Source organism: Sciurus carolinensis, chromosome 17, assembly GCF_902686445.1.
Source record: "Sciurus carolinensis chromosome 17, mSciCar1.2, whole genome shotgun sequence".
In the NCBI taxonomy this organism is placed as follows: Eukaryota; Metazoa; Chordata; class Mammalia; order Rodentia; family Sciuridae; genus Sciurus; species Sciurus carolinensis.
The window spans coordinates 35,463,844-35,490,462 of record NC_062229.1 but is presented as its reverse complement, the minus strand read 5'-3'; the positions used below and the strand labels follow the sequence as shown (position 1 = coordinate 35,490,462).

At 44.8% G+C, this 26,619-nt stretch overlaps 1 protein-coding gene and 1 non-coding gene across 2 annotated transcripts; one reads left to right on the top strand and one right to left on the bottom strand.

Annotated features, from left to right (window-relative positions):
• The first annotated feature begins 1,532 nt into the window (after positions 1–1,532).
• On the top strand, positions 1,533–23,933 carry Crtap (cartilage associated protein). The gene is made up of 7 exons (XM_047532261.1): positions 1,533–2,106; positions 7,777–7,926; positions 10,742–10,913; positions 15,827–15,955; positions 18,234–18,379; positions 19,465–19,548; positions 21,020–23,933. Exons 1-7 carry the CDS (start codon positions 1,636–1,638, stop codon positions 21,071–21,073), a joined length of 1,206 nt encoding a protein of 401 aa, XP_047388217.1. The 5' UTR covers positions 1,533–1,635; the 3' UTR covers positions 21,074–23,933.
• Trnat-cgu (transfer RNA threonine (anticodon CGU)) lies at positions 13,892–13,965 on the bottom strand. Its single transcript has one exon. It is a non-coding gene; the product is annotated as a tRNA-Thr (tRNA).
• Positions 23,934–26,619: the final 2,686 nt, after the last annotated feature.

The following is a 26,619-nucleotide window of genomic DNA, read 5'->3' as shown; positions in this document are numbered from 1 at the left end:
TAACCTCAGCAGCCACTGATTCTTTCACTGTCTCTCCAGTTTTACCTTTTCCAGAACATCACATATTGGATTCCTACAGTATGCAGCCTTTTTAGATTGGCTCCTTCCACTTAGAAATATACATTTAAACCTCCTCCATGTCTTTTCATGACTCAGTAGCTCATTCCATTTTGCATTCTCACCAGCAATGAATAAAAAGTACCTGTTGCTCCACGTGCGGGTCAGCATTTGATGCTGCCAGTGTTGTGGATTTGTGCCATTCTAATAGGTGTGTAGTGGTACCTCATTTTTGGTTTTGTGTGTAGTCTTCAAAAAATGCCAGTGGCATGGCAAGAAAAGCTGAGGAACCAGTGCAGATTAGAGGATATGAAACAAAGGTGACAATTAGATGCTTAGTGATCCTGGACTGCATCTTGTCCAGGGGAAAAAGTGCTAGAAAAGGCATTATTGGGACAGTTGACAAAACTGGAACAGTGAATATAGATTAAATGTTCAATTTTCTGATTTGTCTTTCCTTCTTTTTTCCCCCTGGTGCTGGGGATCAAATTCACAGTCTTGTGCAGGCTAGGTAGATGCTTATCACTGAGGTAAACCCCCAGGCCCCGGGTTGTGAATCTTAGTGAATGGCATATAAGAGTTTGTTTTGTTTTCTGTTGTTGTTCTGTTCTTACCATGAATTTTTTCAAAATTAGTTTGTCATTTTTTTCTTTAGGAGCTGAGAGCATATCTCTGGCTCTTGCCAAGCATGCTCAAAGTCCTTGGGTTCCCCACCCCCCCAAAAAAAAAGGTTTTAAAAGTACTACTTTTGGGGTGGGGTTGTAGCTCAGTGGCAGAGCCCTTGCCTAGTACGTACGAGGCACTGGGTTTGATTCTCAGCACCGCATATAAATAAATTTTAAAAATTAAGTCTACTGACAACTAAAAAAAATTTTTAAAGTGCTGCTTTTAACATTCCACTCACACCTTTCGATGCACACGCAGAAGTTTCTCAAGCTATATTCTGAAAAGAGGAGTGGCAATCATAAGGTGTGCACATCTTCAACTTGACTAGCTACACAGTTTACAAAGTGCCTCGTCATCTTTCCTAATTTTATTTATGCATTTACTTTGCATTTATTTATGCATTTACTAATTTCATGTATGCATTCTTTCTTTGAATAAGTATAGTCCGTAAACCCAGAGCATCAGCTTCACCAGGGTGCTTGTTAGAAATGCAAATCCTCAGACCCGCACCCCAGAATTGCAAAATCAAAATTCTGGGAGAGCGGCCCAGGAATCTGTGTTTTCACAAGTCCTCCAAGTGATTATAAAAGTTTAAGTGGGAGTCATCTACGATGCTTTTAGGGCCGCATCTGGCTTGCAGACAGCAACCTCCAAAAAATGAACCGCAGAGCGCGGGAACACACTGGGAATGTGCCAGAACCAGTGGGCTGAGCACCTTCTCGAGGGCACTCTTTCCGCACTGTAGCTGTCGCCCGGATCCCCCGGCTAGGTGGGGAGTGGCGGCCGGACGGGGCGGGCCGGAGGCTCGGGTCCCCGCCTCTCAAGCATTCGGCAGGCTGCCTTGCGCGGTCCTCCTCCTTCCTTTCCTTCTCTCTCCCTTCTTTCTTTCCTTCCTTCCTTCCGCCGGGCGCAATGGAGCCAGGGCGCCGGGCGGCCGCGGCGCTGCTGGCGCTGCTGTGTGCAGGCTGTGCGTTGCGCGTCGGGCGCGCCCAGTACGAACGCTACAGTTTTCGCAGCTTCCCGCGGGACGAGCTGATGCCACTGGAGTCGGCCTACCGGCACGCGCTGGACCAGTATAGCGGCGAGCACTGGGCTGAGAGCGTGGGCTACTTGGAGATCAGCCTGCGGCTGCACCGCCTACTGCGCGACAGCGAGGCCTTCTGCCACCGCAACTGCAGCTCGGTGCCCCAGCCGGAGCCCGCCGCCGACCTCGCGCGCTACCCAGAGCTGCGCCTCTTCGGGGGCCTGCTGCGCCGCGCGCACTGCCTCAAGCGCTGCAAGCAAGGCCTGCCGGCCTTCCGCCAGTCGCAGCCCAGCCGCGAAGTGCTGGCCGACTTCCAGCGCCGAGAACCTTACAAGTTTCTGCAGTTCGCCTACTTCAAGGCAAGTCCGCCCCGCCCCAAGGCGCGGCCCCGCCCCTCGCCCTGGGCCACGTTCTACCGCGGCTGCTGACCCCGCTCTCACCCGCTCACTTGCGTCACTGGTCGCCTCCAAATCCTACCCTTCCTTCTTATTAAGGAGATGAAAATACCTTTCCTGAGGTGTTTTTCTAAGGCAGAGGATACAAAGGATGCAGCACGGTGTTTGGCACCCAACAAAGTGCCTGATGAATGTTACCTATTATTTGAGGACAGACTTCTCTTTTCTGTATATACCATTGAAATCGCCTTTTTTTCCCGATTGAGTTAGAACTTGCCATAGTACAGCGGAAGGTGGCCCGAGAGCTAGCAAGTGCCTCTTAAATAGGAGGAATTGAAACCAGGGTGGGGCAAGGACTCTGTGAGGACACATCCCTGCTTGGAGGAGCTTGTGCTGGTGATTCATCAGGGCTGACCCTCTGGGCTTGCTCCCTCATCTAGAATTTAACACAGCTCACTGCCTCCTTTTTATGGCTGCTTCAATTTGGTCTGTGATTGCTGGCTAAAAATAGGCACAAATTGCAATTCTCTGTCCTTTGAGTCCTTACTCTGGGGACTCACCAAGTTTTAAGAGTGGACTGGATTCCAGGTTACTGGATAATGCTGCTTGGTGGGACTTGGTAAGGTTTGGCCAAGACCCCCCCCCCCCCCCCCCCCCCCCCGCCGCCTTCAAAGCCTAGTTTCTGGGTTTGTTTTTTGTTTTGTTTTTTTTTTTGCTTGAAAAAGATTTTTAGTAGAATATATTGCATTTATTCTAATGACTATAAAAACAGATTCAGGGACTGGGGTTGTGGCTCAGTGATGGAGTGCTTGCCTGGCATGCATGAGGCACTGGGTTCGAGTCTCAGCACTGCATATAAATAAATAAATTAAATAAAAGTCCATTGACAACTAAAACAAACAAACAAAAAAGTCAAAAAACAGATTCAGGGCATATCCCAGAGGTGGAGGTGTTTTTTGCTTCCTTTTTGAGTCTTTAAATTATAAATTCTGCTTTTAAATTTCCACTGAGACAGAACCACATGTATTTGCATTCATATGAGCAGTTATATAATCCCCCCAAGAAAAAGCTTAGTTGTAGTTTTATATGAAGTATAAGTTTTGTGAATGTTTGTCCTGGCAATAAAAAAGTTTTAAAATAGAAGGGGAGGGAATGAGATTAATAAAATTCCACAGTGTTGAAAGTGACAGCAGGTTCACACTATTTTTTGTTCTTTTGGTACCAGGGATTGAACTCAGGAGCACTTAACCACTGAGCTACATCCCCAGCCCTTTTTAATTTTTATTTTGAGGTAGGATCTCTCTAATGTGTTGACGCTGGCCTTGAACTTGAGATCCTCCTGCCTCAGCCTCAGGAGTCTCTGGGATTCTAGGTGTGCTCCATCATGCCTGGCATTACACTATTTTTTTTAAGCTAAAAAAGACTTTTCTCTGATTTCTTTAATATCCCTGGGTTGGGGTTTGAACCCAGGGGCACTTAACCACCTATCCACATCCCCAGCCCTTTTTTGTATTTTATTTAGAGTCATGGTCACACTGAGTTGCTTAGGGCATGGTTAAATTGCGGAAGCTGACTTTGAACTCATGATCCTCCTGCCTTAGCCTTCCAAGCCACTGGATTTACAGGCCTGTGTCACCGCACCGCTCACATACAGATGAACTTGAAGAAGTGATAATGGGAAGGAAGAGAGCATTTAATGTCACATGTCTATCATGGCAGCCTCCAGAGCTTAGGATGTTTGTAACATCTCTTCAAAACCCTTTAGAGGCCTTGTAACAATCACTTACTTAAAAATTAGTAAAATACTATCTTAGTACTTTGAAATTTCTTGTTGGTCAGGGAAAGTGAAGAATTGTATTAATAAATATGAATGTTCACTTCATTTGTTTCAACTGGAGATATAACTCAAAAAATGATTTTTGGACCAGGCACAGTGGCACACGCCTGTAATCCTGGCAGCATAGGAGGCTGAGGCAGGAGGATCCAAAGTTCAGAGCCAGCCTCAGCAACTTAGCAAGGCCCTGAGCAATTCAGTGAGACCCTGCCTCTAAATAAAATATAAAAAGGACTGAGGATGTGGCTCAGTGGTTTAGTGTCCCTGGGTTCAATCCCCAGTACTGGGGGGGAAAAAAACCCAAAAAATGATTTTTGGTAGAGATGGTGATTAATTTTTCCCTCAGTGATGTTTACATTCTAGAACTTTTTTTTTTTGTGCTGGGGATTGAACCCAGTGTCTCTTAACCACTGAGCCACATCTCCAGCCCTTTTTTTTATGCTTTATTTTGAGACAGGTCTTGCTAAGTCTTTAGGGCCTTGCTAAGTTGCTAAAGTTGGTCTCTAATTTGCAATCCTCCAGCCTCAGCCTCCCCAGTTGCTGGGATTAATAGGCATGCACCACCAGCACATTCTTGAACTGTTTATGGCTGGGGAAAAAAATGATTGGTGATAGGCGCATGCATTCCACCTGTCACCTGAAGGTTGGCGGTAGATGGTGCTGCCTGCTGGGGCAGGACTTGGATCAGTGTGACTCTGCTGTCCTGATTCATAGTTCTGTTTCGGTAATTCAGGACAAATGCCCAGGTTGAACATGGGACTAAGGCTGGTGGGTTCAGTCTGTCGGAGTGAGATGCCGTGGCTTGGATGTGATTTTGTAGGAGAAAGGCCGTGCTGCTAGTGTTTACCCTCCAACTACCATTGGTTTCATGTCACCAGCTGGGAGTTCTCTCCATGACTGCTGTCTTCCGTGAAATGCTCCTATTTCCCACAGGCCAAGCAAAAAGCGGACCCCAGCACTTCATCTGATCCATAAAGACTGTTGAGCTCTGCACTGGACAGAGCTGGTGGGCCTCCAGATGTTGTTACCTCACCCTTTGCTAGGATAGTCAAAGCTGGCCTCCAGGTGGCGATTTGACATGTGGGTGGGGGCAGATGACTGTCTCTCAGGAACCTGTGGCAGGGTGGGTGCTTCCAACACCTTCTCCAAAACTTGCTGGGGTGTGTCATAGGTGTTTCTGTGGAGAGGCATCTCCATGTCCCAGCTGGCAGAGCCTGAGTGGATGTAAATAAAATTACCCTTCCCTTTTCAGGAGGTTCCATGTTGCAAAACTCAGATCCTAGGTCAGGAACCTTAAAAAGCCCACTCTGCCCCTTTCTGAGGGCTCTTTTGAGAATGAGACTGTAATTTCGTTGGCAAATGCTTTCAAAAGGCGACATTCAGCTCCCTTCCTTTCTTTGTGACTGCTGAGTGAGGCTTTTTCCAGATGGGTGTAGAGGGTAGAGAACTTTCTGTGACATTCTTTCACAAGCATTTCCACAATGACATCTGGGAGCCTGCCCCTGTCTCCATCCACCACTTCTCCAACACAGCAACTGCCCTTATCTCAAAAATGACTTGGCTCTAATTAGGGAACAGTATGGTATAGATGTGTGCCACTCGATTTTCAGAAATCTGGAGTGTTCCACAGATCCTTTATTTCCTCTCTCCAAGTCTAACTCCCCTGCTTCTGAGTGTCACTCTGGATTTGCTGAAGGAGTCTCTACTTGCATGCATGGTGACAACCCTTACCCCTACCAGGTTGAGCATGATTCCATCAAGGTGGGACCCTGTGGTTGTTCATCATGCACCCCCACAGGGAGGTATCTGCCTCCCTGACCACCTTCCTGCTTAAAATCCCTCCACAACACACCTATTCTCTTGTGCCCTCCTGGGCACTGTTGACCAGGGTGCCAGCCCTAAATTTTCAGTGCCCTGGACCTTTCTGCACCTAAAATTTTTCCCAGCCTGGGGGATTCCCTTTTTTCTCTCTTTTCCCTGTCAGTCCAGCTTTTTCCTGCAGCTTCCTTCCGTATTTCCTCCTTTCCTCAAACCTGCTAGGTTCTCTCAACAGCATAAGGTGCTTGTCATATGGACATAAGGTGCTTTCTGACCAGACACCTACTCTGTCCTGAGTCAGAGAAACTCAGAGTCAGCTGGTTACTGCTTCATTTATTTTTTGCAGTGCTGGGGTTGAACCCAGGGCTTCACACATGCCAGGCAAGCACTCTTCCACTGGACTGTACCCACTGACCTCTGCTTCAAAGAGAAGAAAGCTGGGCACGGTGGCTCACTCCTTTAGTCCCAGCAACTTGGGAGACAGTGGCAGGAGGATCACAAGTTTGAGGCCAGCCTCAGCAACTAGTGAGACCCTCAGCAATTTAGCAAGACCCTGTCTCAAAATTTAAAAATTTATAAAAGGGTTGAGGATGGAGTTCAGTGGTAAAGCACCCTTGGGTTCAGTCCCCATTACCAAAAATAAAAATAAAATACAATAAAATAAAATAAAAGAGAAAAGAGGGAACATATGAATTAATTTTATAAAAATAATATAAAGCCATAATGTCATTATGTTCAAATTGTGAATACTTGGGCTAGAGTGGTGACTCAGTGCCCGCCTAGTGCACGTGAGGCACTGGGTTCGATCCTCCGCACCACATTAAATAAATAAATAAATAAATAAAATAAAGTTATTATGTCCATCTGCAACTAAAAATGTTTTAAAAAATTGGGGATGCTTACTGTGTCCTGCCTTGTCCCAGGAACTGTGCCAGGGCCCAGGAATGCAGACATGAGTGGCTCCCAACTGGATCCTCCAAGGATTGAAGTCTGATGGGGAAGATGGACACATTAGCTGAGAACCCTGGAAGGTGTGAAAAGTGGAAGTGACACAAAAGAGAGGCTCTTAATTGAGCCTCTTAATTGGAAGAAAGGGAGGATTTATGAGGATGTATTGTTTTTGAAGGCAGGGATGTTTTTCCCTGTCTTGCTTATTATTAAAGATCCACTTCCTAGAAACAGTGCCTGCAGATAGGAGGCTCTTCACAGATATTGTCCCAGTGAATCGATGAGTAAATGAGGAGGAATATGGGATCACTGAGAATAGAAGGAGAAAGTTCTGTGAAAGATACTGGAAAACATTAATATATTTGTCAAGGCTTCAGCGGAAAAGATGTGGTACAGACATACTGAGTAATTTGAAGGATATTTACTACATGGGCTACTTACAAAGGTGTGCCAGGTGTGTGGGGAACCCACACGGGATGGTATGGTCCCCAGGTCTAGTACTAGAGGGGCATGACCAAGCCTCAGACAAGGGGTAAAGAAAAAAGCAATTACTAGAACCTGAAAGGAGAGACTGCATGGAGAGGGCCACATTGAGAGAATCTGTGGCTTTTAGTTAAGCGACATTGCAGCCCAAGGTGGCTATGCAGGGAGACAGCTGGGAGATGAGATAACCCAACCTACCACCCTCCTTTCCTTCAGCCTCCTGTTGGGTGAACCCCTTTGGAAGCTAGGGGGTGAGGGAGTCTTGGAAAAGCCCACACAGGCCAGCCTCCAGGGACACAGACAGGGCAGACATGGCCCAGAGTAGATGGGAAAGGCATTTTAAGGCCATCAAAATGGGGGGGACAAACACTCATCTGGATTTGCTGGATGAGGTCCTGGAGGGCCCTGGAAGTCACTGAGCCCTTAGCTGGAAACACTGTTTAGTAACAAAGTCACTAAAGGACTATTACTGAAAAGAAGAAGTTTCTATTTTATGAAACACACTGCCTAGCCTGCATTCAGTAGCCGTCATCTTTTTTCTTTGTAATTAGGCAAATAATCTCCCGAAGGCCATTGCAGCAGCTCACACCTTTCTCCTGAAGCATCCTGATGACGAAATGATGAAGAGAAACATGGCGTATTACAAGAGCCTGCCAGGTGCCGAGGACTACATCAAAGACTTGGAAACCAAATCCTACGAGGTATCTTCAGATCTTTACACAGCAGTTAGTGCAATATGAATTGTTCAAGAACTCTATCTCAGTGGACACCTGTTGACATCCAAACACTTCTAGTGATTTTTTTTTTTTTTTGTCACCTTTGGTGAACATTATGACAATAGAAATGATTGACTTTTTAGCAGAAAATTGATCTATTTAAGACGACATTTTGGGGGCTGGCAAGATAGCTCAGCCGGTAGAGTGCTTGCCTTGCAAGCACAAGGCCCTGGGTTCGATCCCCAGCACCCCTCAAAAAAAGAAGATGACTTTTTACTTTCTATGATGATTTTAAAGCTACCTTTCCTTTAAATTACTCATTTGTGAATATGGTCATTTGATCACTCAGTTTTAAGATGCTAAAGACCTATCTTGGAAATCACCCCAAAATGACCAGGAACAGCCAGAAAGAAACATACACCTCAAAAAAAATTTTTTTTTTTTTGCGGTGCTGGGGATTTGAACCCAGGGCTTTGTGCTTGCAAGGCAAGCACTCTACCACTGAGCTATCTCCCCAGCCCCACACCTCAAATTTTGATGAAACTAGGAGACATATTTTATACACACACACACACACACACACACACACACACACATGCACACAACATATATATTAAGGTGGAAAGTAAAGAGGAATTTAAAAAGTATAGGATATTTAAATCTATGCATCTGTAAAGAGTTCTGATGATAATTAATCATAACAATAGTAAGAAGAATCTCTTTTGAACACTAAATATGGGCAGGATCTGTCCCTCTCAGGCGTCGGGGGCCGGGGCACCAGGGAAGGGTAGAGGCAAAATTGCCACTGGAAATGTATTGAAAGTTTCCATGAGGAGCTGGCCACAGGGTTTCCAGTAGTGTGATTAGACTGCAAGCTCACCTTTTACTGGTGGGGACCCTCTACTAGAGCGTAGAAGTCTCTTCTCTGGGGGGCTTTTATTTTTCCAGGGAGACTTGTCCAGCCTTCTGCAGGGCTGATGGGGTACCCATGCTTGTCTGTGGTGTCTGAGAGGGAGTCTGTGGATATGAGCGGGAGTCTCCCAACTGAGTCAGAGATTTCAGCCCTATTCCTTCACCTTGGCCTCTGCTATGCCTGGTCCCTGACTCCTCAGCCTTTATGGGTGGAGTCTCTAGAATCAACTACCAGTCTGTAGTGAAGAGTGGCTTTGTGGGGTGTGATCTCCTGGGTGGGAGGTGGTGCTGGGAGGAAACCAGGCTCCAGCTGTCTGCACAAGCTTTCAGCTCTGCTCTGAGTTCTGTATCTGCCCTATCTTTCCTGGTGTCTGGTGCCTGCAAATACCAATGGGGCATGTAGCTCACTTCCCCTCCAGACCCTCCTCTGTGATAATTTGCCTTTCTTCTTTCCAAAAGTTGTTGAAACCTCTTGTCTGCTGCTTGTCCCTTTCCTATTCTTCCTTAAGAAGGCTCTGTGTCTTTGTACATTCCTCGTTGCTATGTTCACTGGGTTTGGGGAGCAGAGCTGAGTGCAGCATGCTTACCGGGAAGTCAGCTGCTCCCTTTGTTCCTGCTGGCTGTGGCTGGGCTGCCTCCTTTGCACTCAGGGGCTTCCTGACTGCTTGGTTTCCTTCTTGCTGGTACTGCTGCTGCTGCCGCCGCCTAGCAGCTTCTGGAAAGCCACTGCCTGGATTTGCTGCTCTTTTACCCAGTCTTTGGAAAGCTCCTTCAGTTCTCTGCCAGCTCAGCAGGCTTAAAGAGATCCAGCCTCTCTACCAGAGGTTGGTGAAAAGTGCAGGTCCAAGGGGTGACCTTCATGGCCCCCCATCATGAGCAGCTGAAAACAAAGTCCAGGCTTGCTGCAAGTCCTGTCTTGGCCTCTCCAAATTAGCAGGCTTTTGCATCTATTCAAGGTCTCCACTTACTTCTTGGAGACCGATCTGCTTTCTCAATCGTAGTTATTTCTCTTTTATCTGGTTCATTCGTTAATCAGCAGAAAGTCAATAAAGTTTCCCCTCTCGGGCACCTGGTTATGTTTCCAGTAGCTGGTGCTGATGCACGCAGCTCCTATCTTCTTCATTGTTGGAGGGAGCAGGGTATCAGGCTCCTGCTCTCAAACTTGTATTTTCTCCCTTCAGTTTTTAAAATCAGCTCTATTGAGGTTTAATTTATTTACAATATATTTACCAATTTAAAGTGTACAATTCAATGAGTTTTGACAAATATATGCAGTCTTATAACTACCCCTGTGATCATAATGTGGAATATTTTCATCACCCCTAACAAGCTCCCTGCTGTTCCTCAGCAGTCAGGTCTCTTCGTTCAGGTCCCTGACTCCTGGGAATTGCAGATCTGATTTGTAACAAACCCTTGTTTTTGTTATTTTTTTGTACTAGGAATTGAAACCAGGGACACTTAGTCACTGAGCCACATCCCCAGCCCACTTTTATATTTTATTTAGAGATAGGATCTCACTGAGTTGCTTAGCACCTCACTAAGTTGCTGAGACTTGCTTTGAACTTATGATCCTCCTGCCTCAGCCTCCTGAGCCACTGGGATTACAGGCGTACCACTGCTTCCTTTGATTTGAATTTGATTTTATTATCAAGCACCCTTTGCGTTTTGAAAACTGATAAGAAGTATACCTATTACAAACAGTGTAGAGAAATCTAGACATAAAGGGAGTCACTGATTGGTTTATTAAGCCAGGCATTGTTAAGGATCAGGGTAGCTTCCTCAGGACTAATGAGAGCAGAGCTTGGTGATGAACTCCATTCTTTTGGAGGGGACGTGTCTATCTCCCTTCCTGCCTGGGAGCAGCTTCATGGCTTCTCTTGCTTTTCAGAGTCTGTTCATCCGAGCTGTGCGTGCCTACAATGGTGAGAACTGGAGGACATCCATCACAGACATGGAGCTGGCCCTTCCTGATTTCTTCAAAGCCTTTTATGAATGCCTCGCAGCCTGCGAGGGTTCCAGGGAGATCAAGGACTTCAAAGATTTCTACCTTTCCATAGCAGGTAGGTGGTGGGTGGTATCCTAGGGTAAATGGGATCATGTCCCATGTGGATCTGTCTTCTGAGATGCCTGCCCTTTGTCCACATGCCTTCTAAGTGCCTTGAGGAACTTTTGAGCTTAAATATTAATGAGTATCTGGGGGCAGTTAACACTTACCTAGATAAGCCTTCAACCTGGCGAAAGAGCTGGTAGAAATCTGGAGCCTGCTGTATCAGCCCTGCTGGATTACAGATTCCCCAAGGCCTTTGGAAAGATAAAAATGGGCCCCAGGGCAACTCAGTCCCAACTCCCATTACTAAGATAACTTGGATTATGGCATTTTTCTAACAGATACAGAGCTAGAGGGAAGAGTACAATAAACACTACTCAGACAACATTTTTAAAATTTCTTATTATAGAACAAGGTATGCTTCTTATAGGAAGTTTAGGAAACATAAGAAAGAAGACTGAGGAAGGAAAGGAACCCTAAAACACCACCCGTAGGTAGCTCAGGTTTCTCTGGAGGGCCTAGACATGTGCTCAGTGCCTTCTGTGGGCAGAGTTACTCCAGCACGTGAGAAATGTGCTAGGTACTGTCATTTGTACCTAGAACTTCTTCATCCTTACAAACTGAAACTCTGTCCCCACTTGTAAATACCTCCCGCCTTCCTCCTTCCCCCCATCCCCTGGCAGCCACCTTCCACCTTCTTTCTCTATGCACTTGATGGCTCCAGCCACCTCACGTAAGTGGTATCTGTCCTTTTGTGACTGACTTATTTCACTGAGCATAATGTCTTCAAGGTTCATCTGCATGGTAGCAAATTCTTTTTTTTTTTTTTTTTTTTTTTTTTTGTGGTACTGAGGATTGAGCCACCATGCCTGACTAATTTGTTACCTTTTATGTCTTTCTTAATCTATAGTTCCCTCTGTGTCTTTTTTCTGCCTGGCTATTGAAACAACTGAATTATTTGTCCTATAGAGATTCCCACAGTGTAGAGTGTATTGATTGCATCTCTATGATCCTCTAGTCTCTGTTTTTCTTGAAAATTGGTACTCATATGCAGAGGCTTGACCAGGTCCAATTTTGATTTTCTTTTTATTTCTTTCTTTTTTAAATGGGAGCTGGGGAGTCAAGACTCTTTCACAGCAATATGTAGGGTCTGCTGTGTCTCTCTTATCTATCTTTGATACACAGCAGTCCCCCTTATTCATGGTTTCCATGGTTTCAATTACCTGTGGTCAACCACAGTAAAAAAAAACAAAACTATATATATATATATATATGTGTGTGTGTGTGTGTGTATATATATATTTATATATAAATATATGTATATATATAAATATATGTATGTATATATGTATATATATATTTATATATATATATATAAAGTATATATACAAACACATATATACATATGTATGTATATGTGTATACATAGACTTTATGTATATATACTTTATATATATACACCTTTTTTTCCCTTTTGGTACCAGGGATGGAACCTGGGATGCTTAATCATTGAGCCCTGTATCTCAAGCCCTTTTTTAATATTTTATTTAGAGATAGGGTCTCACTCTCACTGAGTTAATTAGGACCCTGCTAAGTTGCTGAGGACGACCTTGAACTCACGATCCTCTTGCCTTGGCCTCCTGAGCCACTGTGATTACAATCATGCCCCATTGTGCTGGCTACAGTCTGGAAATATTAAGTCGGAAATTCCCGAAATAAACAGTTCATAAATGTCAAGTGGTGTCATGAACTCTCTCACCATCCAGCTCCATTCTTCCTGGGACATGAATCATCCCTTCATCAAGCGTATCCACTCTGTATACCCTGCCCTCCAACAGTCACCTCGAAGTTGTCCTGATTAGCCGATGGATGCCATCTTAGTCCAGTGCTGTGTTCATGTGGCTCCCGTGTGGTGCCACATCACAGTGCCTGTGTCACCTGCCTCACGTCTCATCTCATCCGCATGGTACCACCTCACATCAGCATAGGGATGAGTTCAGTTCAGGAAGCTATTTTGAGAGCAAGAGACCACATTCACATGACTTTTATTATAGTATATTTTTATAATTGTTCTGTTTTATTTTTAGTTATTGTTAATGTTACTGTGCCTAATTCATACATTAAACTCTATTATAGGTATGTGTGTATAGCAAAAAACATTTTATTTTTATGGTTTGGTACTAAAATATAATATATATAGGATTTAGCAATTTCAGGCATGCATGGGGAAGGGGTCTCAGAATGTGTCCCCCAAGAATAAGGGGGAACAGCTATGCCTAGATCATACTTTTAAACAATTTAAAACCTGTAGAGAAGTTGCAAAAATAGTACCAGGGACTTTCATGTTCTCACCCAGATTTACCAATTTTTAACATTGATTGTGCCACGCTGACTTTATCACTCTCTCCTGATGTGTTGTGGGTATCATTATTTTTACTTCAGGACCATTTGAAAGTAGGTTGGAGGTGTCTTGACTTTTTACCTCATAATACTTCACTGTATTTCCTAAGGACAAAAATGTATTGTGCATATTCATGGTAATTAAATTCAGGAACTTTAATTTATGTACTTTTGTTCAATCTACCATCCATATTCTAATTTTGTCAGTTGTCCCAATCATGTTCTTTCTGGCACATTTTCTTCTGTGTGACTCAGTCCAGAATCATATTTCCTATTTAGTTGTGGTGTTTCTTTAGTGTCCTTTAATCTACAACAGGTCCTTGACCTTCCTTTGTCTGTGTATAACAATGGCATTTTTAAAGCATTTAGGCCAATTACTTTATAAATATTCCTCAATTTTGGTTTTTGCCCTGTAATCCACAACCACTTCCAGGATGTGTTTTTTTGGCTGGGACACTGTAGAAGTGACCTTCCTAGGATATCACATCCGGACATGTACAGTGTCTGCTCACCCTTTTATTGGTGATATCAGTTTGGTTAAGGTGTTTTCTGGGTTTTTTTTTTTTTTTTTTTTTTTTTTTTTTTTTTTTTTTGCGGTGCTGGGGATTGAACCCAGGGCCTTGTGCTTACGAAGCAAGCACTCTACCAACTGAGCCATATCCCCAGCCCGGTTAAGGTGTTTTCTAGTCTCTCTACAGTTTAGTTAGCACTTTTTTTTTGAAGTTATTTATTAACAACAAGATCATAACAAACTGCTATTCATCAACATTTGGGTTGTCCAATCATTTGCTGTTCTATATTAAATTGAAATGGATAACTAAGCTTTCTTTTTTTCTTTTTTGCTAAGTACAGAGATGTGTTTTCAAAGTCTATAGAATTGTGTTAATAGATCAAAGAATAAATGTTTCTGTAAATTATTTTGTATTTTAAGATATCATTTTGCATTCCTACCAGCAATATATGAGAGGCTTTTTCTCTATAGTCTTGCCAATAAAAATACATGCAAACATCCGGAGGTCCTTTCCTTCTAGTTGTGTAAAGGGATAAAAGAGGGAGTGAAGGATCACTTTGGAGGTTCTAGGGACCAGGCCTGAAGAAGCATTTAGTAGTTGTTACTATCTATATTTCATTGGCTACAACTAGACATATGGTCCCAATCTAATTGCAAGGGAGGCTGGGAAATGTAGTCTTTGACATCTTCCTATGTAGTATGTTTTATACATATATATGTTACATGTCATATATGTTGTTTGCCTTATTGTCTCAAAGGCTTTATAGATTCTGTGGTTTGGATGTACTATAATTTATTGACTGGCATTTAGGTTACACTTCTCAGTTTGCTGTTATTATTTTCCTAGAAGTAAACAGCCAAGTTAGAAGGTTATGTATATTTTAACCTTTGGTAAATTTTGCAAAATTGTTTTCCAAAATATTTGTTCTAGTTTTGCTTCCACCACAGAATATGAGTGTAAGTTTTACCATTCTTTCCCTAATATCAGTGCTATCAAATTTTTAAAATTTTTCCAATTTAACAGTTTAAATTATTATTTTGTCTCTCTCTCTCTCTTTTTTTTTTTTTTTTTGCCTTGCTGGAGATCAAACCCAGGGCCTTGTATATGTTAGGCAAGTGTTCTACCAGTAAGCCACATCCCCAGCTCATTCTTTTTCTTCTTCTTCTACTGGAGATTGAACCCAGGGCCTTGTGCATGACAGGCAAGTGCTCTACTGCTGAGCTAATTCTCATCCCTTTTTATTTTTTATTTTGAGACAGATTCTCACTAAGTTGCCCTCACTGGCCTCAATCTTGTGATCCTCTTGCCTCAACCTCCCCAGAAGCTGGGATTACAGGAGTGTGCCACCTCACCCAGCCAGATTGTATTTCTTAATTACAAAGGAGGTATAGCATTTCTTTACAATGTTTATTCACTGTTTTTCTAATTTGTTTTCTGTTAACACACTTTGGACATTTTTATAATGGGTGTTTGTCAATTTTTTTTTAATTGATCTTAAGGAGCTTTGCATAGTAAAGATTTTAGCCCCTTATTGTAAACGTTGCAAATGTTTTTTTCTTATACTTTTCTCATTTACATGGAAGGCAGAAGTAGCTTATTAAGCAAGTAATGGATTGGGTGTGGTAGAGATCACCTATGATCCCTGCAGCTCAGGAGACTGAGGCAGGAGGATCGAAAGTTCAAAACCAGCCTCAGCAACTTAGTGAGGTCCTAAGCAACTCAACAAGACCCTGTTTCTAAATAAAATACAAAAAAAGGGATGGAGATGTGGCTCAGTGGTTAAGCACCCCTGAGTTCAATCCCTGATACCAAAACAAACAAACAAAAAGTAATGGGGCTGGGGACGCAGCTCATGGTAGTACACTTACCTAGCACACACAAAGCCCAGGGTTCAATCCCCAGCACTGGAGGAAGAAAGGGAGGGAGGTAAGGAGGAAGGAAGAAGGAAGAACAGAAGCAAGCAATGGATGTGCTGCTCTGAACATTTGTGGCTTTTTTTTTTTTTTTCCCCCAGATCATTACGTAGAAGTTCTGGAATGCAAAATACAGTGTGAAGAGAACCTGACCCCAGTTATAGGAGGCTATCCGGTGGAGAAATTTGTTGCTACCATGTATCATTATTTGCAGTTCGCTTATTATAAGTGTAAGTAATTTTCTATGGGATCTTGTATTTATTTAAGGTATTTATTTAATCCCCAAAGACTCAGTTTTCCCAATTTAATCTTCCTGAGACTCAACTTCCCTATCAGCAGAATAGAGGTCACAGCCTTTACCTGTGGTTGCTGTGAGTCCATCAGTCACCTTGACAGCCCTGGTGACACGCTGTGCAGGAAGAGATAGCGTGGCTTCCTGCTTTAGGTCCAGACCCTGGAACCACACTGCCTGGGTTTGAACTTCAGCTTTCTCATTACTGACTTCTCTATGCTTCGGTTTCCTCATCAGTCAAGTGGCAGTAATAGTCCTCACCTCCCAGGATCGTCTTGAGGATTAAGGAGTTAGTGGATGAGAAATGCTTAGCGTACTCACGCACCGCACTCAGCCAATGGTACCACGCAAGGGCTTGTCTCCTCTAGTGTCATTTCCCTTCCTCCCCAAGAGCGGCTCTACTTTTCAGATCGTGAGAGCCTCATTCCAGCTGGTCCTCCCTGGACCTGAAAGTGGAGTGCGTCCGTGAGAACACACCAAGTGGACAAAGGGAAGCAAATGTGGAAGGAAAGGTCACTCAGAATGAGACTCAGAGCCTGTCCCTTGAGCCTTCGCCTCCGCTCCCCACCACTGTGCCCATCGCCACTTATTTGAGCAGGGTGCACCTTGGCAATTGGATTACAAGCACAGGAGGATTACCATGGACAGATGCAGCAGGAACAGTTCTGTTCTAGTGGAGAAGTGCCAGGGTCCAGTGGTGGCAGGGTTCTGGCTGGAACAGATACCTCTAGTCACACTGGTCTCAATCAGGATTGGCTGGCTCAGGGATGCCCCAGAAAGAGTGAGAGGTGACCTTGGCTTCTGTGGCTCTCCTTTCCCATTGTGGCTACTGTATTCTTGTTGGGATCCTTGTTCTGCAACAGATACCTACCTTTTTACATTCCTCAGGACACACTGAAATCCTTGCCTGTTAAAGATTAAAGAAGAAGGAAAAAAAAAATATATATATATATATATATTACACATAATACATAACTATATGTTATATAACAGTCTGTAGTCTCTCCAACAGCCTCTGAGCTTGGCTTGATTCTGAGCGCATAAAACTTGAGTATTAGGTGTTCAGGAGTATTGCAGACATATCCTGACTTTGGCAGCTCAGAATCTCCCTGTGTATCAGAAACTGTGGCAAAGACTTGTAAACACTGGCAAAGACTTGTAAACAGCTTTGCATGTTGTTCCCCCAAAGTCTTTGTTTTCTGGAGATATAGATAGAATATACCTAAGACTCAGTGCCTTAAATGGGCCTGCTAAGGCTGGCCTCAATTTTGCAATCCTCCTGCTTCAGCCTCCCGAATCTTTGGGATTACAGGTACCAGCCCAACCACATTAAATTTCTTAAAGGGCAAATGTTGCTACTTATGTTTGAACCCTTTAGCAGCCATGCAGGTCTTGTGAATCTTAAATCCCCCTCAACTGGGGATTGAAGTTGTCATTACAAGAAATAACCACTGGGTGGCACAATTTACTCACATCCAAGCTCAGGTTACACCTACCAACCAGAGCTTTGGCAGCAATGTTCTTCCTCAGTTTTAAAACAGAGTGGAAATGTGCCAGAATAAATACCCAGGATCTTCTGTATCATTATATCTTCCCATTTGCCCCACTCGCTCCTAAGACAAATTCTGACCCTTCAGATCCCTGTGCTGAAGGTGAGGAAGGTGGGACAATGCCAACAGGGAGGCAGGGGTGGGAACCCCAGTCCTCAGGAGTTGGCAGGACCCAGTAACTTTAAATCTCTTCCATCCCTGAGGATCCACCTTCCTTTGTCTTCCACATCTGGTTTAGTTGTAGGGACCCATCTGTATCTGGAGAGTATGGGCCCAGGAACTGTAGGCCCCAAAGGAGGGCTTCCTGCTGAGTCATCTATCTCCCTTGGGCCCAGGACAATCCAGGCCTTGGGGACCCAACCTTCTTTGGCTGGTGTCAGGGGCCTGAGATCAGCCCATGTCCCCAGAGCCTGAAGTGTTGGGCATGTCTGCCAAGGCATCTGCCTCTCAAGGAATATGGCCTCCCAGCTGCCATGGGGACCCAGCCTGTGACCTTCCATCCTGATTGCGGTCAGTTACAGGCTTTCCAGAGGAGGAGCTGTGGAGAAGAAGCCCATTCGTGACCTTTTTCCTCTAGGAAGCTGTGCTGGAGCTGGGGGTCTCTGGGGAAAGGGGTTGCAGGGCATGGTTTGCTGATTTGCTCATCGTCTTCTTTCCTGGATACAGTGAGTGACCTGAAGAATGCAGCCCCCTGTGCGGTCAGCTATCTGCTCTTTGACCCGAATGACAAGGTCATGCAGCAGAACCTGGTGTACTACCAGTTCCACAGGGACAAGTGGGGCCTCTCGGATGAGCATTTCCAGCCCAGACCAGTGAGTGCCCTGCAGCCAGCGCCCCTACTTTTCCTTCCCTTCTCTTCAGCCTGACTTTCAGGAGACTTAAGAGAAAAGGTTCTTTCAGAAATGAATTGGTTTCTGTAGTGTTTTGGTCTTAACATTTTATTGCTTTATTCTGGTTTCTGAACCTGTAAACGTTACATATGTCAAATGTTAACAGAAATATTTTACTTAGAAAGTGAGATTCTCTCTTTAGCCGGGCGTGGTGGCACACGCCTGTAATCCCAGTGGCTCGGGAGGTTGAGATAGGAGAATTGCAAGTTCAAAGCTAGTCTCAGCAATGGTGAGGCGCTAAGCAACTCAGTGATACCCTGTCTCTAAATAAAATACAAAATAGGGCTGGAGATGTGGCTCAGTGGTAAAGTGCCCCTGAGTTCAAGCCCCAGTTCCAAAAAAGAAAAACAGAGATTCTCTCGAAATCTCACTTTCACTTTATCCCAAGCTTTATAATAAGTGACACATTTACACATCTATACAGCCTGTATTTTTTACAAAAAACAGGATCCTGTTTCACGTGCTGTTTTGCAAATTTTTGCAACTTGCTTGGTCTTTCTCATAATTCACCTTGAAGATTTTTCTAGGCCATACCAACTTTACTATTATTTTCCAATAGCACCATGGTAGGCTTTCTTTTGGATAGACCATCATTTAATTTCCTTGATGGACAAACTCAAAGTTTTGTCAGAGAACTCCATTAATTATTTGTGATTTTCAAGAACTCTTTTCTGGCTGATCTTTGTATTTTCATATGCCATCCTGGGTTGTCATAAATACATCTTCCTTCACATCTCACTCTCCCGCTAATACACATGTGTTCACAAACTCCCCTCATCTACTCAAGGTGGCTACTTTAAAAAAAAAAATCAAAATATATTTCCATAGACTCCCCCTTCTTTAAGTGGTACAATTCAGTGGCTGTTGCTGTATTCACAAAGTTCTCCAAACATTGCCACTCTGTCCTTCTAAACATTCTCGTTCCCCCAGAAAGAAATCCCATACCACTTCCCAGCCCTGACATTGAAAGGTGGGTCCTACAAGCTGTTCTCTGTTTGTCTGAACAGGAAGCGGTTCAGTTCTTTAATGTGACTACGCTCCAGAAAGAGCTGTATGACTTTGCTAAGGAAAATATCATGGATGATGATGAGGTAAGTTTTCATGCTTAGCACACGTCTGGCTGAGAGAAAATATTACTCACGTCCTTGCTCAAGTCAGTGGAAGGCTGAGGCGTCCCTGAAATAAGAGACAGAAGGGGACCTTGAGAAAAACAGTTGCAGTGGGTGTTTTAAGGAAAGGCAGAACCCTGGCATGGAGGAGCCTGGCTTTCTAGGAAAATCTTTCCCGAAGGTGCCATGCGTGGAGCGGTGCTCCGGGAATCCACAGCGCTCCCTCAGCCAGCCACCATTTTTTAACTTTATAAAAACAGTGAATTTTCAATTGCTCAGCACTCTGAATGTACTTAAACTCCCCATTCCATTTTTTTTTTCTATCAGACTATTATTATTATTATTATTATTATTATTTTTTTTGGTAAATTATGTCCTTGCTGTAAGCATTTTAAGTCTGATTAAACCAACTCCTTTATTGACAAACTTAAACGGGTTATGGACTTGTCATTTTGTGGAGTGGCAGTGAAGCCACAGAAAAGCCATCGTTGGGAGTATTATTTAGAGAGATGCATTTGGAACAAATTGAAAAATGCTTTCTAGAAAAACTGGGGACTAGAGCTCAGTTGGGAATGTAGCGTAGTTGGTGGTGTGCTTGCCTCTCTTGCACAAGGCCCTGGGTTCAATCCCCAGCACCACAAAAGAAGAAGAAGAAAAAAAAAAAATTCGGGGACCTGCCTTGTTGGAGTCGGAAGAGCCCCGTGAGCCTGTTCTGGTCTGACCCTTCACGTTATAGGTGAGGAGACTGAGCTGTGGGGCCGGAGCCCTCCAGGCTGCTCTTTCCACTACCCTGGTTTTAGGTGAAGCACCTCTGAATAAGACACGGTCAGGAAATCTTTCTGTGCTCAGATTTGCATAGGACAGATCCATTCCTACCATGAAGGAACTGAGCCTCAGTTCTTTTTCTATGAAGTAGGAGTAATAAGATCACCCTCCCAGGGTTGTGAGAAGCAAACACCACATCACATGTGGAAGTGCTCTGTAAACCAGGTTGTCATGTTTACAGAGACATGACAAAATCTTGGTTGGAATCTCCTAGAAGCAGAGTCTGATGGGGTCACAGGGATGTTTTGGTGCCAGTGTGCAAAGCATTTGTGCTGACCAGATACCATCAATGTTGACTGCTGTGACTCAGGAGGTGTGGTCTAGTGGTTGAGGCAGAAATAAACAGATGGAAAAGGAGGGAGCCCAGAGGATGGACACTAAGTGGGGCTTTTCAGATGGTGGCTGAACTGTCCGCTTCACACAAGCCAGCTGTGGGGTGGGAGAGTTCTTGATGTGGAGTGGGACCTAAGGTCCCCTCCATGGTGTCAGTCCTCTGGACCCCAGGCCAGGGGAGAAGACCTGCTTTGGCCCAAGCAGCCCACCAACAGTGGCCTCTTGGTAAACAGTTTTGCCCACCAGCACTTTTAAGAACAGGTAACTCACACTGGTGTCTTCTCTTCTCTTACAGGGAGAGGTTGTGGAATATGTGGATGACCTCTTGGAACTGGAGGAGACCGGCTAGTCCCCAGCAACCAAAGAGACTTCCCCTCAAAGTTCAGGAAACAGATTCTTTGCCCTCCTTTTCCCAAAAGCCAGATTTTTGATACCTCAAAGTCTTCCCTTTACAAAGTAAAAGGGAAGCCCCCATCTCTTTCACTACATATAACCAGGGGTGAGCCTGTCTTCTGTGTTCACACCTCTCTTCCCCATGTTCACACCTTCTTCCCTTCTTCACACTTGTCTTCTCCATGTTCACACCTCTCTTCCCCATGTTCACACCTTCTTCCCTTCTTCACACTTGTCTTCTCCATGTTCACACCTGTCTTCCCATGTTCACACCTGTCTTCCCATGTTCACACCTGTCTTCCCTGTGTTTGTATCTGTTTTCTCCTGTTCATACATGCCTTTCTCACTTTTGACTGGAAGGACAGTTTTCCATGTTATTTTTTTTTCCCCCGAAAAAAACTCAGTATTATTTTTTAAAATAAGAAAAACACTCCTAAAGGATGATAATTGCGTAAACTCCTTTTGGTCCCTTTGCTCTTCCAGACTTCAGTCTCTTTTCTCCTATCCGGGAAAGGTGGAAGTAGACAGAGGCTACATTTCTGCAAACCTCATGATGGTCTTCACTTGGTCTGGCCTGTACCACTTCTTGCACCTATTGAAAAACAAGTTGGGTGGATGTACAGAATACAGAAATGTGGCTTTTCCCCAACACTTTTCAACCTCCAAAATCTTATAGGGATCAGCCAGTCTCTTTTGAGAACAATTCTCAGTTATGAGTCTTAGAGTTGGAAATGGAAGAAAGCCAGAGAGTCTGGTTTCATTCATTCTTTCAATTAATATTCGTTGAATATCTGCTGTTGCGAGGCATTGACCTGGGTACCAGTGATACTGCAAAGAGTAATAGGGAAAGAAAAAAAAATTCCCAGTCTCACAGAGCCTACATTCTATGGGGTCAAGGAAGACAGCGAGCCAGCAGGAATAAATGTACACGTGGTTTCAGATGGTGATGATTGCTGTGGAAAAAAAATAAAGCAAGAAAGAGGGTAAGGAGTCCTGGAGGTGAGCCTGCAGTGTGCTCTGGGTGGCTCACCTAGGAGGTGAGGTTACAACAGGGGCCTTAGGGCAGCTGGTCTGGGCAGAGGAAGGAGCAGGACATGCAGTGCTTGGAAGGGGGATGTGCTTGGTGGGAACCACAGGGAGGCCAGGCAGAGGCATGGGCCAGGGAAGAGCAGAAGGCAATAAGACCAGACAGGTATATGGATGGGGGTCCAGAACAGGTGGTGTAGGGCCTTAGTGGCCTGTGCAGGGCCTTTGGCTTGTACTGAGTAAGGCAGGGGTCTTTGGGAAGTTTGAGTGTCTTGACTGACTCCTCAAGTGTTGCGCTAGCTCCCATATTGTAGGAAACGTGATCCTGCCTGGGGTGGGAGCAAGGAGACCCGTGAGGAGATACTGCAAGATCGCGCAGGCCTGGATCTGGGGCCACAGCAGTGGCAGTGGTGAAAAGTCATCAGAATCTAGATTTATTTTGAAAGCAGAGCCTGTGGGATTTGCTGACAGGTTGGATTGGAGTGTAAGAGAGAGGATTAAGGGTGACATCAAGGTTTGGGGCCTCAATGAAGGGAAGGATGGAGTTAGCATTTACTGAAATAGGGAAGACTTGGTAGCGGGGAGGAAGGGATTTGGGGCCAAGCCTGTGGTTTGAGATTGGGGTGTGAGGTCCAGGCTGCAAACTGAATTGGAGGGTTTTCTGAGGTCAGATCCCCAGCAGAGCTGGAGACAGAGATGTCACATGAGCACACATTGTTTTCTGTGGGGGTGCTCTTAGGAGAAACCTGGGACAGTCAGTTGTTGGTTGTGGGAAGTCCCCTGGGGTATAGAAATCTTTGAAGGCAAGTAGCTTCAGCTGAGGGCAGTTCTTTGGAAAAGGGCTGTGGGCCACCAGTAGCCAACATGTTTAGTCGGGTCCTGGGTTCAACTGTGAGGGATCTGGGAGGAGCGTTGACTGACAAATTATCAGCATGGCAATAGCACCTGAAGCCAAGAGGCTCCCTGGGGCCACCTAGATTCTATGTATTTGTTAAGAATCAACAAGAGTACAGGGCTCTTTAGGAAATGAGGAATCAGCCAAAGAGACTGAGTTGTGGGTCAGAAGGCCAGGAAAGTGTGACGTTCTGGAAACAACTTTCTTTATTAGAATTTATTCCTTCTTTCAAATAAACTACTTTTCTAGTGGAAACCAGGGGCCCTTAACTACTGAGCCACATCCCCAGCCCTTTTTATTTTTTATTTTGAGACAGGGTCTCACTAAGTTGTTTAGGACCTCAGTAAGTGAGTTGCTGAGGCTGGCCTTGAACTTGTGATCCTCCTGCCTCAGCTTCCCAACTCCCTGGACTTATAGGCACCCCACTGGGAGACAAGATTTTTCCCACGGGTGACCTGGAAAGGAACAAAAGGAGATAGTTTTTGGGTCTTGGTAGCATGGAGATTCGCTGGGGATAATAAACACACGTTTGAGCTTTTCAGGTTTTCTTTTTCTGCCTCTATCACACTATTCAGACCTCTGCATCCTTCCATTTGTACTTCTGCAATGCCTGCTCCCCTCCCCACCCTCCCCACCAAGACGCATCCTCTTTCACCTGCAGCCCAAGAATCCAAGGCAGGTTCACCTAGAGAACCCAGCCCATGACAGTAACCTACCACTTCTGTGGGCTAAACCACCCACAGACAGCCGTCTATACCCCTAGGGGACTATTAGGCTGAAGGAGTCAGTGTTTTTTAATCTTTTATTTTGGTACTGGGGATTGAACCCAAGGGCACTCAACCACTGAGCTGCATCCTCAGCCCTTTTTGTTTTTTGCATTTTATTTAGAGAGGGTCTCCCTATGTTGCTTAGGGCCTCCCTGAGTCACTGAGTCTGGCTTTAACTCACGATCCTTCTGTCTCAGCCTCCCAAGTCGCTGGGATTACAGGTATCTGCCACTGCACCCGTGGAGTCAGTGTTTTTAACGGATATACTTGTGACCACAGCATCCTGCCAGTTGGTGCCCTCCTATCCAGGGATGAGTCAGATATTATGTGGCTTGCTGGTAAGGGAGATGGCCTTTGCCCACAGAATGCTGGCTTCTTCTGTCTATCCTTACCCCACCCACTACTCCACCAGGAAAATTTCCTTTTGAGGTCAGTGGGAAGAAGGATCAATAAGGCAGGACTGTGAAGGAGTTGGGGACCCAGTGAATGGATGCCTTGCTTGGGGTTCCTGAGTCTGTGCAGACGATGTACCCAGCAGCTGCTTAACCTCCTGACAGCTCCTAGCTGCACTAGTCCTGTGTGAAGGAACGGCAGGAGACATCTACAGGGACCAGCCCGGGCTGGGCTTGCCTGCTCCCTCCTCCATGTGCCCTGAAGAGCTATTGTCTGGTCCTCATCCTTAGTCTGGGGTGAGCTTTTGGTAAAGGATGTTTTCCACACAGGCGTTGAGATGGGGTCAGGGAGGTCCTCCTTCACTCTCTGAAATTGTTCCCCTTTCACTCCAGTTAAAAGACCCCTCCACCCCCACCCTAGCAATAGCCCCTGGAAGAGACCCTGGTGACAGTGTGATCAACATCTTTGACTAAGGCTGTGGAACTGAGTTACTAAATCTTTTTCAAAGAAAACAAAATCAGACTTGAGAAATAAGAGTGGGCTGATTCCTCTAAACCTACCATGAAACCCCAGGGTGAGGTTGCACTCAACAGCTCAACCCAACAACTCCCTGAGTGTGTTTCTTGGAAGAGCCTAGAAGATTTCTGGATTGAGACTCCATAGGTTCAGCATCAGTTTGGTCTGTCTTTTGAAAAAAAGCAAGCACATTTTTAAGCTTGGTGGAAGGGTCCAGGTCTAGTCTAAGATGTCTCAGATGTCCTCTGCCCCAGCAGCGTGGAACACAATGCCCTCCCTGTTTGGTTTCCTCAGGCTGGTCCCAGGGAGATGAGTGCCATGGTGGGGTGTCTGTCCAGCTTCATTGCCACTCAGGCAGTCCAAGCAGAAGGACCACGGTGAAGGTCAAAGGCCACCCCTTGGGGTCACCGCTAAGGTCTGAGAGGGGGTGTGTGAATACACACATATTTAAAAGCGACCAACTGACTGAAATGTAACCCAGGTCATCACGTTCAACACGTGAACACCTTTCTAAATTTTCAGACGTTCTAATGACTGCCGCTATCCTTTGCTCCCCTCTGGGATCCAAAGGGAGAATCACTGGGGACGTGGATCACAAAGGCTGCCTTAGGAAGGAAATGTGTGCTCTTATGAGTTCTTATTAAGGGAATTTTTAAGAGCACAAAAATTTTATTGAACCCCTTTCAGTGGCAAACAGAAAATGATTTGTTAGATTGTCAGTGGGAAAGACTTTATTATGACTGCTGATGGAATAAACGGTGGCCGGTTTCTGCCAACATTTATGGAAATAACGTTTTTAAGTTTTAAATGTGAGCTGTAAACCGAAGCTACTTCAGTTAAAAAAAAAAATTCAATACTTAAACTGTGGGGAAAAGATGGATTGGTGCCAGGGAAAACATTCTCATTTAATAGTGTTTGAACATGGGTCTGCAGCACAGTTTGTAGCGAGGCACTGAGAAAAAACCACAACTAATCCTTCATCGCAGCTGTCTGAACTCTTGATCATCTGCCATCCCCCAAACAGCGATTTCTTTTTTCTGGTGACTCTGGGCTTGAATGACCCAGTGTGGAGAGTTTAAACTATGTACAGGGGGTTTGGGGGGAGGAACCCAAAGTAGTCCTCAGTCAAAGATTTTGTGCATTGGTCTTCCTGTATCTGCGGCCGGGGGCAAGACTGGTCCCCACACCTGTCCCTGTGGCGTCTCCGGGCAAGAGAAGACACCATGACAGCCCAGTTTTGCCTTGACTGACCCATTCCTACCTGGAAATAAGAGTCAGGAGCAACAGTTGTTGTAGACAGAGTGCTTTCCTCTCCAGGAAAGGCACGTGAGCAGGCATACCCTAGCACCTAACACTGTCCCCTCACAGATAGCTGGCTTTGGTTGCTTGTTGAATGAATGATCTGGTTCACTATCCTCTTAGAGCTGGCAGGTAAGATACGGGTGCCTCATTTTACAAGAAAAGTAGAGGGAATTTGGCCAATAGATTCAAACTAGATCCCAGAGTTTCATCTCTCACGTAGGGGTGACTGTCTGTGGACCAAATTATAAAGGTTATTACTGGTGTGTTTTTCCAGGGTGGCATGTATGATCTCGCTCTTGTAGAAAATTAGCACTTGGAAAATAGTTGGAAACACATTTTATAAAGATCACTATAGCCGGGCATGGTGGCTCATGCCTGGAATCCCAGCCACTCTGGAGGTTGAGGCAGAAGGATGACAAATTTTAGGTTGGCCTGAGCAACTTAGTGAAGCCCTAGACAACTTGGTGAGCCCCTGTCTCAAAATAGAAAATAAATTTTTAAAAAAGGGACTGGGGATGTAGCTCAGTGGTAAAACACCCCTGGGTTCAATTCCTAATACCAAACCAAACTAAACCAAAAAACCACTTTAATTTTTTTTTTCCT